Source organism: Cavia porcellus, unplaced genomic scaffold (genome assembly GCF_034190915.1).
Source record: "Cavia porcellus strain 051 isolate PalLab524CR breed Dunkin Hartley unplaced genomic scaffold, mCavPor4.1 scaffold_1, whole genome shotgun sequence".
Lineage (NCBI taxonomy): Eukaryota > Metazoa > Chordata > Mammalia > Rodentia > Caviidae > Cavia > Cavia porcellus.
This window is the reverse complement of record NW_026947484.1, coordinates 235,078,176-235,091,143: the sequence shown is the minus strand read 5'-3', so window position 1 is coordinate 235,091,143 and position 12,968 is coordinate 235,078,176. Positions and strand designations below refer to the sequence as shown.

Genomic DNA, 12,968 nt, shown 5'->3' with positions numbered 1-12,968 from the left:
AAATTAAAAAACAGAAGACTAGGGATATAGCTGTGTTCCCTGGGTTCAATTCCTAATACCACACACACAAAAATAAAACCTGTACCAGCTAACAGCTAATACACAATAGTGAGTAAAAAATGTTAGCCTTATATTCAAGAAGGAAATACCTGCAAATCACATATCCAGCTAAAGTGCTTGCTTTGGCAGCACACACATGTATACAGCTAGAGACTTCTACTCAGAATATATCAAGAATTTTAAAAACTCAACAGCAAAAAATAAACCCTGGGGCTGGGTCTATAGCTAAGTAGCAGAGAGTTTGCCTAGCACATGAGGCCCTACGTTCAATCCTAACAACCACAAAATAAAGCGAAACAAAACCAAAACTCACTTCAACAGTGACCAAATGTCTTGAACTAACCCTTCATCAAAGAGGATGTAGGGGCAGCTAACACACACACACCACAAAGATATATAGCATTATACAGAGAAATTAAGCGGCAATGATGTATCACTAGACATGAAATAGATTGTTAAAATAAGATGGTGGCACAACCGGTAACACACACTTCTAAAATGACTAAAAGTAAAAACGTGGACAATGCTGTGACACACGAGGATCTTGACAGGTTCAAGACCAGCCTGAGCCACAAAGTGAGCCCAAGGCTGGCCTGAACTGCACAGTGAGATCGTGTCTCAAAAAGACACAGACACACACACACACACACACAAAGCAGACAATACCTAGTTCTAAGGAAAACATACAATGAATGAATTTCAGGTATATTGTTATTAGAAATATACAGTAAATATTTTGAAAACTAGTTTTACAATTTATTAAGTTAAACATATATGTAACCATATTGCCAAGAAATTGCACTCCTGGCGTTTTGGTGCTAGAGAAATAAAACTTATATTGAATGGATACCCTGACCACAATTATTTATTGTGGATCTGTTCTTTGGTCTTATGTGTATGTAGTACTGGAGACTAAACTCAAGGGCTCACTCTTGGTAGGCAACTACTTACTCCATGTGCACTACATCCACAGCCTAGGTCCATTCTGGAATGTTAATAAAAACTAGATACGCAACCAGTAAAATAGCACTGAGCAATAAAAAGGAATAAACTACTGATAAATAAACTTGGATAAATCTCAAAGGCATTATGCTGAGTTAAAGAAACCAGTTTCTAATGTCACTTATTTTCTTTATGTAACACTCTCCAAAAGAACAAACTGTAGTGATACAAGAACCCCCAGCCCCACATACACACTGCACAGTATAACCATATCCCCAGGTGATTCCTACACATATTTGTTTAAACACCCAGTTAAAGAACCTGTCCAAGCTGACACAATGAATAATCTAGCCAAGATCAAATGTAGATCTGTGTAATTCAAAAATCCATGGGTGTGGTGACATACACATAATCCTAGCAGGCAGGAGGATAGCCATAAGTTTGAGACCAGCCTGGGATACCAGCAAGACTCTGTCCCAAAAAATAAAATTAGAAAAAAAACCATATTCTTAACAACCAGCTAAAATGGTAACTCAATCAGACCATGTCTCAAAATAAAAAAATAAAGACTAATGATATAGCTCAGTGATAAAACACTGGCATGTCCCAGCGCTCAGGAGGCTGAGGCAGGAGAATCGCTCAAGTTCGAGGTCAGTGTGGGCTACATAGTGATTTCAAGATTCAAGACCATCCTGAATTACACAGCAACTCACTACCTCAAAAGAAAAAAGAGGGAGAGAAAAAAATACTGGCATAGCAAGTGTGAGGTTTGGGTTTAAGCTCAACCGGGAAGGACTGGAGCTAACAGTGATACAGTCCACATATTTATTGTTAAGACAATACCAAATTGCTATTAAAATTGTCCCTCTTTTTCCATTATGTCTTTCATGAGTTAATGATACATAAAAAGTATAGTAATCTTGTAACTCATCCTTTTTCACAAAAACACAACATAAAATATATGCAAAAGAAAACCTTCAAAACACTTTAATATTTTATGGATATATCCATTTTAAACTTACAAAATTTGTGAAAACCTCAAAAAGATAGGGAACCTGTTACTATAAGGGATACATTTTTTAAAAAAATTACTACTTAAAAATTAGTCAGTAACACTATTAGACACTTTACTATTTGAAACTGAATACTGCTAAACCAGCTACTGAATAATTCAACAATCAGTGAGTTAAACATTTAAGATGAAAGTCATCCCAAGCTGTAAATATCAACTAAAATCCATCCCAAACCTATCAAAGGCTGTCAGTAGCAGAAAATTTGCAAATGAAGTCTTTCCCAACATAGCTTCTGCCAAAAAACAGATCATCTTACAAGAGATATTATAATTGTTAAGTGTTTACAGTGTCCTCTGATACGGTATCAACTACATGTGTATTTCTTTTTTTTTTTTTTTGTCTTTTTCATCGGTACTGGGGATCAAACTCAGGACACCTGTTTGCAAAGCAGGTACTCATGCCGCTGAGCTAAATTCCCAGCAACTACATGTATATTTACTACTGACCAAATTCAGTTCTATCAAAGCAGTCAGAAGAACTATCTTACAGACATTCCCCAAATTCCAAATGTAATGGGAGACTCTTTGGAGGTAAATATCCTGGCATATCTTGGAATTATTTTCTTTCACAAAGGAGTATTTTCAGCTAATTTCCCTGGTGTACCATAAGTAATACAGTTTACTAGCTTTATTCAAACTGTGGGGAAAAAAAAAAAAAAAACTGTGCTCTCTTGAAAGTGAGAGCAAGATTTTCAATCTTCAATTTTTAAAACTCCGCCTTCCCACACACACAAAGCATTAGCCCACTGTGCAAAACAAAAAAAAAAAAAAAAAAAAAAGTTTAACTCTGCAGGTAGAAACATTTTAAATAAAGTCTGACTTTAAAGAACAGTCTTACTGGCAGACAAACAATTTCCTTCTACTTATCCACAATAAAGTATGTATTTTATTAGGAAAGCTATGCCTTCAGAGCCACCAGTGTTTAAAAGCACTTATCATCTTTGAGTGGGAAAAACCTTTCTCAACAGGGCCCAAAACCTGGAAAGAATAAAAGGTAAAGATAATCAGTATTTTAGTCTGGGAGCCTGAGACAAAGAAGATCACAGCTCATGGAGCTCAACCTGGGCAATTCAGCAACTCAGCCGAACTTGTCACAAAATAAATTTTTAAAAAAATACCCTGGATTCAATATCCAGCAACTGGGAAGAAAAAGATTGATCAATTTTTTATACTGACATTAAAAATGTCTGGGGAGCAATATTCCATATCAACCAAAAGACAAAATAGAGCTTGTTGCAATGGTACGCTCCTACAATCCCAGCACTATGGGAGGCTGAGCCAGGAAGATCACAAATTAGCTAGCTGGGGAGACCCTGTGTCAGAAAGTAAAAGGCTGGCAAGCAGCTCAGTAAGGCCATGGGTTCAATCTCCAGCACCACAAAGAAAGGGAATCTGCAATGCATGACAAAGGCTGCTTTTATCTGCAGCACACTGATAAAAATTAGTATCACTGTTCAGAACTAAATCATGGCACCTAAAAAAAAGAAAACGAAAAAAATAAATGACTCATCGCTCTAAATAATCATGGATTTTGGGGGATGTATTTTGTTTTGTTCTTTTGTTTTTTGTTTTGAAACAGATTTCTGGTATGTTCAGGCCGATCATGAACTCACTAGCCAAGGTTGACCTCAAATTCACTATGTACTGCAGACTGGCTTCAAACTAGAGATCCTCCTGCCTCAGCTTCCACCTTCTAGTTGTACCCCACCATGCCCAGTTTAGGACTGATTTGTTAAGTGATGGTACATACAAAAACAATGGAATGCCAAGAAATTATTAAAAAGAACAAAGCAGCTACATAAATGGTGACATGAAAAGACATCATAATGTTCATAAAGTGGGGGCTGGGGATTTAGAGCAGCAGCAAAAGTGCCTGCCTTGCAAGCGCATGGTTGTGAGTTCGATCCCCGGTACCAATTAAAATAATAGTAATAATATTTGTAAAGAAAGTTACAGGATTTTATGTAAAACATAAATAGGTATGCCAGCAAGTTATATTTATTTTTTTTAACATCCTTCCTGACAGCTTTTGTACTGAAAAACTGTCCTTTCATCAACAAGAGTGAGAGACCAGGTATGGTATCACACACCTGTAATCCCAGCACTCAGGTAGGCTGAGGCAGGCGGTTCAAATTGGAGTCCTGGCTGGGGAACTTAGTGAGCCCCTGTCTCACAGTATTTTTTAGAAGGCTGAGGATACAGCTCTTTGTACGGTGCCCCTGGGTTTGATCCCCAAGTATTGCAAAAGTAAAAACCTATGGGTAGTGGATGAGGAAGTAGCAAGCACTTCTGCAAAATCTGGGGTTATTTTCTCAACTCCTGTCAGAATTCTAGGAGCTTCAGCAATTTTAGCAGCACCTTTCATAGAAAATTTTAACATATGTATTCAAAAAACATTTTTATTTTGGTTTTTGCGTTCAACAACCTAGATGATACATGAGTTTTTAGTACAAGAATATTAAAACAGGGCAGAAAAATTATGAACAATGCAAAATTCAAGAAGCAAAATGCAGAAGTTTACTACAATAATACAGCAGAAGGAAGATCACTTCAGCAAAAAGGATTACATCAGTTACCTAGCACAGACTTGTAGAAAGTAATTTTGCATGTAGCTGTGCAGTCACTGTTTTAAAAATCATGTTATCAAGCAGTTTCTCAATTTTTATCCCAGAGCCCTTAACAATACTTTCTCCGTCTTATTCTAATGTATTCCAAGAACCAAAAAATTTTGCTTGGTTTTACCTTCTGTAGTTTGTATTATAAAAACAAAAGGACAAATATATTTTTACCTTCTCTCTTGGAGAGTCTGATAAAGCTACAAATACAACACAAATAATAAGGCTGGGGATGTAGTTCAGTGATAAAGTGCTTGCCTAGCATGCACAAAGCCCTGAGTTCAATTCCCATTACCACAAATAAATACATGACACAAGTTAACAGACTTAAAAGGACTCTGGTTGTGTAATACATACCCAAAGGCAGATAAGCAAGCCTTATCATACTCCTAGTTATTTTTTAAGGAAGAAAACAAATTCATGGTAAAGACTTAGAAATTGACAATTTTTAAGCTAAAATATCTTTTATCCTAAGTGCATTTTAAGTTGTTTCTAAACACCTTCCTAATTAATGTGTTTTTCATACTTTTTAAAAAATGGGGGGCTGGGGATTTAGCTCAGCGGCATAAGCGCCTGCCTTGCAAGCAGGCAGTCGTGAGTTCGATCCCTGGTACCAGTAAAAAGGAAAAAGACAAAAAAAAAAAAAAAAAAAAAAAAAAAAAAAGGACCAGGGACCTAGTACAGTGATACCTGTCATCCCAGCACTTGGGAGGCTGAGGCAGAAAGATCACAAGTTGGAGGCCAGCCTGGGATACATAGCAAGACCCAGTCTAAAAATAATAACAATAACAACAATAATAATAGGGACTTAACCAGAGCTAAATTAGGGCTCAGCATGATGGAGGTATTGGACTTAATTTTCACAAAGTTCCCATTTTCCTTTCCTGTATCAAAGTAATTAACTTAACAATGTCACCTTTATTTCCTAAAGGCAAATAACCGAAGGTAAATAACCAGATGCTGTGTACTTTCAAATAACATTAATCAATAAATGAAATCTATTTTTTAAAAACTGAAGAACAAGTTTTTAAAAATCTGATTTTTTAAAAACTTGTTCTTCAGCCCAAATCATTTTCCAGATATCTGAACTACAGACAGCACGCTTCACCCTTAACACTCACACCTCACATCTCAGAGTTTCACCACGTTACTCCCAAGAGACCCACAGGTACCACCAACATGTTATCAGTCGCTAAGGCTGTGCTTCTCTGTCTCTTCCACTTACAGTCACACATCTCCATATATATGCACACTCCCCCTTGTCCTTTTGGGACACTTTTCCCTTCTAATGTTTGCCTAGTTGCGGTAGACTGGAGACTGAAGGGAAACCAAAAAGACCAGGGGCTGGGTAATGCAGCTCAGTGGATGTCGCTCCAGAGTGTGCCTAGAATGCATTAGGTCCCCCAGCACAGCAGCAGTTGAAGGGGAAAAAAAAAAAAAGAGCAAACTACTGCACTATGTTTTGTTTTGTTTTTGGAGACAGGGTCTTGCTATATAGTTCAAACTGGCCTTGAACTCACTGCGCAAGAAAGGCTGACCTCAAACACCACAACTGTCCTGCCACAGCCTCCAGGGGGCTGGGTTTACAGGTGTGCGCCACCAAGAGGGCTAAAATTGCAAAGTCTTCAATTTAAATTGAACTTTGGAGGATTAAAGCCTGAACTATTTGCACTGAACTATATTCCCACGACCTTTCTTTCTTTCTTCCTTTTTTTTTTGGGGGGGGGGCGGGGGTGAGGCAACAAAGCCTCACTGGGTTGCCCAGGCTGAGATCAAACTTTCAAGCCCCCACCTCATTCTCCCACAGTGCTGGGACTACAGGTGTAGTCACTGTGCCCATTAATTACTATCTCTTAATTTAAGACAAAGTTACTTCCACTTGTCAAATCACTAATTTTCCGATGACACTGTTCTACAGTCTGAAATGCTAACAGTTTACTTGTATTTAGCTCTCCTATTTTCACCTAATTCCTCACATAAAAACCTTCTTACCACTGTGATTTAATTTAATCCCTTTACATGTAGAATGTTTTCTAGACTTTGGCTACTAGGAAAAACTAATGTCACCCATTATCTTTCAAAAACTTCATTTTTGGGCCAAGGATATAGCTCAATTGCACAGTGCCTGCTTAGCAAGCGGTTACCAGTCTGATTCCTGCTACAAAAAACAAAAATTCATTTTTATTTGCACTGGACTTAACATATTTGCCAGAGTCAAATTAATAATACCAAGCTAATACACCAGTCCCCTCAGCAACTCATTCAAAAAACTGTATCATTCAAACTGGGCTTTCTATCTTTTCAATATGGCTGGGACATGAAATGAGCAAATGTACTAATTTATTATAGGAAAACTTAAAACAGGTGCAAATTAATTTTTCCCATGTGTCACAATCTCCCAAGAACCAGACTACCCAAAGAGATCATATTTCAGAAAGCACTGTTAAACTTCTAGAGACTCAAAAATTAACATAATTAGGATTGGGGTCTGCTTACTCATAATTAAAACTAACCATATTTCTTCTATTAACAGCAAGAAGGACACTGAGGAAGGAGTATTGCTTCAAGTCTGACGCCAGCCTGGGCTACAGAGAGTGCAAGGCCTAACTGGACTACCTGGGAAGCCCTGTCTCAAAAAAACAAACAAGAAAACCAGCAAGACTTACAGAGATATACATGAAGTAGAAAATAAAATAGGCTTCTGTGGAGAAGCAACCTCTCCACCATCAAAAAAATTACTTTTACAGTTTTAGACATAAACTACACATATAGTCACAATTATGAAGATGCATGGTAAGTAAAAATAATTTTAAAAGTAATTTATTTTTCACATTTCAACTAAAACAGAAATACAAATTGAGGATTCATCAACCTTCAAGAGTATAGTTTACAAAATAAATGCATGGAATTTACAAAACAAATAAACAAGATTCAATAAGACCCAAACTGAATGAAATAGGTTAGACAATAAAATACCAAATGTTAATGGCTAAAGGGTGAAATGTGTGACTTTCTAATTTTCTTTATACTTCTGTATAACTTTCCAAATTTTCCCACAAAATGAACAATTGCTTTTATAAGCAGAAATAATTATAAACCATACATTTAAAGGTTCATTTACAAAAACTCTATTTTGTCCAACTATTATTAAGAAGTGAGCAACGCTCACTTTCCAAACTGAACTGCTAGTGTTTAATCCCGTTGCTTCTCTGCTGCACTTGCAACAATGGAATGAACTTCACTGTCGTGATTCACTTTTAAATACACTTTATTTTTTTCTCCCTAAAATCCGTAAGTTCTCGATAATCCTCAAAATTCCGTCTCTTTAAAACCGAACTCTAAAGTTCCTTATAGTAAAACTGAAATTAAAAAATTGTTTAGCCCCATCACAACTTCATCAGGCCACCATCACTTTGGCTACCGAACAGTAAAACAGTAAAGGCCGAGTAAACTACACATCCCACCATGCATTGCTGTCTTGTTCAGAGTAGGTCTCTACGGAAACAGAAAAAAAAAATCTACAAGTCCCACCTGTTACTTGGTTTCTGAACACCTCCTGCACTTTCCGCTCCAACAGCAAACAAAAACAAAAGCCTCGTGACCTCATGTAGGCTCAGAGAGCCAGAGAAGCGGGGGGCCTGAGATCAGGTGGCACGTCTGCTGCAGAGGATAAATTCTACCGAGCTCCAGCGCTCCCCTCTTCTTTCTGGGGCTGGATGCACGCACAAGCCTTCCCCTGTCTGCATCCAATGGGGGGCTCCGCAGGCGCGCAAGCGAGAAGAACCGGTTGCTGTGCAAGCAAGCAACTGACTTCCCCGTGCCGGGGCGGGGGCTGCCAGAGTGGGGGCGACAGCGACAATACCCCAAGAGACAGCCTCAAAACACCAAGAGGACTCTTCACAGAGGCTGAGAGAAGCCACAGCCCCGCCGCGACTCACTCCCGCCGGCGCCTCCATTCCCACAAGGATCACAATCCCGACTGTAACCGCCACCCTCTCCGCGCGGTTTTGCGCCCCCTCAGCCGGGTCGCGGGACCGGTGACCTCCCTTCCCCTGCGACTGGAGGGCGGCAAGGGAACGAAGTCCTCCCGACCTTCCCCTTCACTCCCTCCCCCTTACCGTCTTGGCGGCCTCCGCCCAGGTCCTGCCCTTCTTCCTACGGCCCTTTTCCCTCATGTCGGGTCTTGAACTGACTGGGAGGCTCCCGTGTCCGGGCTCCGGCCGCGCTCCCTATCTGCTCTGCCCTGCGCTGCTTTTCCCGCGGTGCTGGGAAAGGTGGGAGAAAGGGGAAGTCAGGTCGGAGGAGCACCCTAACAGAGGAAGCGGCAGGGGAAGTGCGCGCGGGGGGGTCTATGGGGCGGCCGGTCCGTCTGCTGCCTTTGCCACTGCCACCGCCGCTGCCATATTGGGTTCTTACTGTACAGGCAGCCGCTTTAGTCATGTGACCGCTCCCGCGCGGTCGTCACTACTGTACGCAGCGGCTGCGCGAACGAGCGCGCGCGCGCCCCCCGCCTCCCGCACTCACGCCTGGCCACGCCCCCTCCCTTCCGGTCTCGGCCCCTTCTCAGGAGCATGCGCAGGAGAGAGAGCCAGCCAGAGTTTGCGTCTGCGTCCCTGCGTTCACGCCCACGGCGAGAATCTGCCTGCGGAAGCGGAACTATTGGGGAAGGATTCTAAAGCGGATCTGATCCGGACCGCGTGCGAGGTGCAGTGGCTGTGTGGATGCTTTAGAAGAGTCGGCTGCTACCCTCAAGGAGTGCCCCTACCAAATGTCATGTCTTAAAGTTTCTTGTTTTTCTGAAAATGGAACCGGGGGCCTCGCGCGTGAAGCTATTATTCTTGATAAGCCCCGCCTTGGGTTTTTTCAGTGTTGTATTCATTTTGTCAAAGGTTACCATTTGAAGATTGTCAGCAGTTTCCATCTACTTGTTAATCCCATTCGACAGATAAAATCGGTGAGATTGAGCTACGAACTCAGTTTTAGGATACAGAGAAACCAGAAGTCAGTTTGCCAGCTTAGAGGCCTTTTATCTCTGCAAAGTGGCTCATAAATTTAGATAACTTCTTTGAAGACTGCTACTTACTATATCCACATTCTTACACCTGAATAGCCTCATCCAGAACAGCAATGGTAACTTTTTATCTTAGTGCGCTCAGTCCCTGGCACAGTACCTGTATGTGCCAGGTGTCCAGTAAATATTTGCTGAAAGATTCAATGGTGGCTGCAGCCCCTGAAAGATCCAGACTAACCAGGCTTCCCTCGGGTTATCTGTGTCTTATGCTTTGCAAAGCTAAACGAATGTGGAGGGGTGGAGGATGTAACTCAGTGGTAGAGCATTTAACTAGTATTGTGGGGTTTGTGGGTGCATTTCCAAAGTTCATAGGCCCCCTAAAACTATAGGTAGTATTTTATGTGTGATTCGTGTTTGTTTTGTTTTTGTTTTGTTTTGTTTTGTTTTTGTCTTTTTCCTTTTAACGGTACCAGGGATCGAACTCACGACTGCCTGCTTTCAAGGCAGGCGCTTATGCTGCTGAGCTAAACCCCCAGCCCCGATTCGTGTTTTTTTTAAATAATTTTTTTAAAAACTTATATATATTAGGGAACTTCAGCCATCAGGCAGTGATTGCCCAGACCCATCTTAGCAATTGATTGGGATTATATATATATATATGTATATATATTATATTTTTGGGGGGGTACCGGGGATCAAACCCACAACTTTGCATTCGCCAAGCGGGCACTTACGCCGCTGAGCTAAACTCTCAGCCCTATCAGGATATATTTTAACACGAATTCTTTTAGGATCTTGTAATACTATCTGTAACACTCATGGTGCCACATAGTTACAAAGCCTATATCTGTAGTCAGGTCAAGAAGCCCCACCCAATTCCAGCTGTTGGCCGAGCTTGCCGTCCATCCTATTACCATCTCGTGAGCCCAGAAGCTCTACGCCAACTTGCCTTAGATTTTACTAGGCCAGGTCCTCCAGTTTCCTTACATTTAGATTTCTGGCGTTCTATCTCAAGGTTTTTGTCTCAAATCCAGGGATTGTGATGTTGCATTCCCACTTTTTAATTTTCCTCTGATCTAGACAGGTTATTAGTACAATAAATTTATTCTTCAGAGGGCAGGGGATATAGCATTTAACAGGCACAGTGCCTGCCTGGCCAGTGCAAGGTCCTGAGTTTGATTCTCAGTACCAAAAAAAAAAAATTAACCCTCTAATTTTGCCCCTATAAATGTTTGATTTGTTAGGTATACTTACATCTTTCTCATCATCTCCACCCTAGTTCTGGGTTTCCTTAAATGTTCTGTTTCTACTCTCATCCTACTCAAACCCATCCTTCATAGGATGCCCCCAAAATTCTTTCCCCCAGTATTGGGGGGGGGGGGGCTCATACATGCTCCACAAGTGCTCTATCACTGAATCCCAGCCTTCTGTCTATTCTTTTAAGCCCGCCCAGTCCATTAAGACATCTTGCATAGTTTTTAAAGTCAAAATTTCTAGTTTCAAACTTAGAGTTTCTGTACTCAGTTATACTTTGAGTTACCCTTGCTGTCGTCAGCATTTGCAACGCTCCTGAAGATCTCTATTTTGCCTCTTCATTTAACAAAGAGTGCACCAGACCTTTATAAAAATTGCCAACCAAAAAAATAAATTTTAAAAAATAAAATTTTAGGGGCTGGGGATTTAGCTCAGCGGCATAAGCACCTGCTTGCAAGCAGGCGATCGTGAGTTCGATCCCTGGTACCGATAAAAATGAAAAAGACAAAAAAAAAAAAAAGAAAATTTTAGCCAGGCATGGTGGTGCATGCCTGTAATCCCAGCAGGTTGAGGCAGAAGGATCATTGCAGGTTCAAGACCAGCTTGGGCTCCACAGTGAGCTCAAGGCCAGCCTGAACTATACAGCAAGACCCTTTCTCAAAAAAACAAACAAAACAGGTCTGACTTCCTTGGTAAGGACAATAACCTACTTTTACAAAGGTTAGCTGAGTATAGTACCCAAAAGAAATTCAAGAACTTTTTTTAGGCCATAAATATTAAACCCTAGGCTTGCTTTATTTTGGAATCAAGGCAAGATTTCCTTTTCAAAAGAAAAAATAACCTTTTTGGGCTGGGGATTTAGCTCAGTGGCATAAGTCTCTGCCTGGCAAGCACGAGGTTGTGAGTTTGATCCTCAGTACCACCAAAAAAAAAAAAAAAAAAAAAAGCTTTTTTCATGTTTACAAAATTTCTCCTTATAAAAATTTCATAGATATTTATTTAGTCTAAGGCAGAAATTAAGACTTGACTCCTTTTGCAGGTAAATTCCTGGGTGAGCTCTCAGCAGGAGACTGTAAGGGTGGGACACGCCATACAGAACGTGATAGAGAAGGGAAGAAGCTAAGGGGTGCCCAGCCCCACTCAGCCTGACACGTTGGCTAAGAAGCATGAATGGCCTCATTGGTTATGCCCACCTCTCTGCAGAGCCAGACTTCCCGTCAGACAGGACATCCTCAAGGCACAGCGTGAGACCCTGGGGACAGGAAGTACTAGCAAGCTTAATTGGCCTTGGCACCAAAGCTATTTTCAACAGTTTTATCATTAAAAATATTATATTTTATCTCAATCTGTCGCCTCCTCTTTGTATCTTTTAATTTTCCCCCCAAATTAGGCAAGTTGATACCCTAAAAATCTGACAGATAGTGTAATTTTAAATAGCCACATATCATTCTACTGTCTGGATTATGTATCATAATTTTATTTTATTTTATTTACTTATTTTTTTATCGGTACCAGGGATCAAACTCGACCACATGCTTCCAAGGCAGGCGCTTATTCCTGCTGAGCTAAATCCCAAGCCCATGTATCATAATTTTAACCAAGCTTCTATGATGAACATTTCCTATAGTTCACATGTCAGTGCTATTATTAAAAATACTGAGCTTAATATCCAGTACACATTGTTTTTCATGGACAGAGATATAAGAAATATTAAAGTGAAAAAGGCGAGATAAAGAACCATATATAGGGCTGGGGATTTAGCTCAGTGGCATAAGCACCTGCCTTGCAAGCAGGCAGTCCTGAGTTCCCTCCCTGGTACTGATAAAAAACAAAGAACCATATATAATATGATGTTTTGGTTGTTTTTATTTTGTTTTGAGACAGGGTGTCACTATAGTAGTTCAGGTTGATCTTGAACTCACTATGTGGCTTGGCTGGCCTTGAACTTGGAGCAGTCCTCCTGCCTCAGCCTCCTGAGGCATGTGCTGCTATCTAGCTATTACGGTCTTTTTCA

At 40.5% G+C, this 12,968-nt stretch overlaps 2 protein-coding genes across 4 annotated transcripts in view; one reads left to right on the top strand and one right to left on the bottom strand.

Annotated features, from left to right (window-relative positions):
- Asxl2 (ASXL transcriptional regulator 2) overlaps positions 1 to 8,993 on the bottom strand; it is a 153,798-nt gene extending 144,805 nt beyond the window's left edge. For both annotated transcript variants that reach the window (XM_013155917.3, XM_063231340.1), the window contains exon 1: positions 8,808 to 8,993. In XM_013155917.3, coding sequence (XP_013011371.1) covers positions 8,808 to 8,864 — 57 coding nt within the window. In that variant the 5' untranslated portion in view covers positions 8,865 to 8,993. The remainder of the gene's footprint in view (positions 1 to 8,807) is intronic.
- Positions 8,863 to 12,299, top strand: LOC106028352 (uncharacterized). 2 transcript variants are annotated; one of them, XM_063231346.1, is made up of 2 exons: positions 8,863 to 9,393; positions 11,994 to 12,299. In XM_063231346.1, the coding sequence occupies exons 1-2, from the start codon at positions 8,863 to 8,865 to the stop codon at positions 12,075 to 12,077; spliced, it is 615 nt and encodes a 204-aa protein (XP_063087416.1). In that variant the 3' UTR covers positions 12,078 to 12,299. The 2 variants fall into 2 exon arrangements, 1 of the variants encoding a protein (XP_063087416.1); XR_001201949.3 differs by having other exon boundaries at positions 9,212 to 9,643.
- The last annotated feature ends 669 nt before the right edge of the window (positions 12,300 to 12,968 follow it).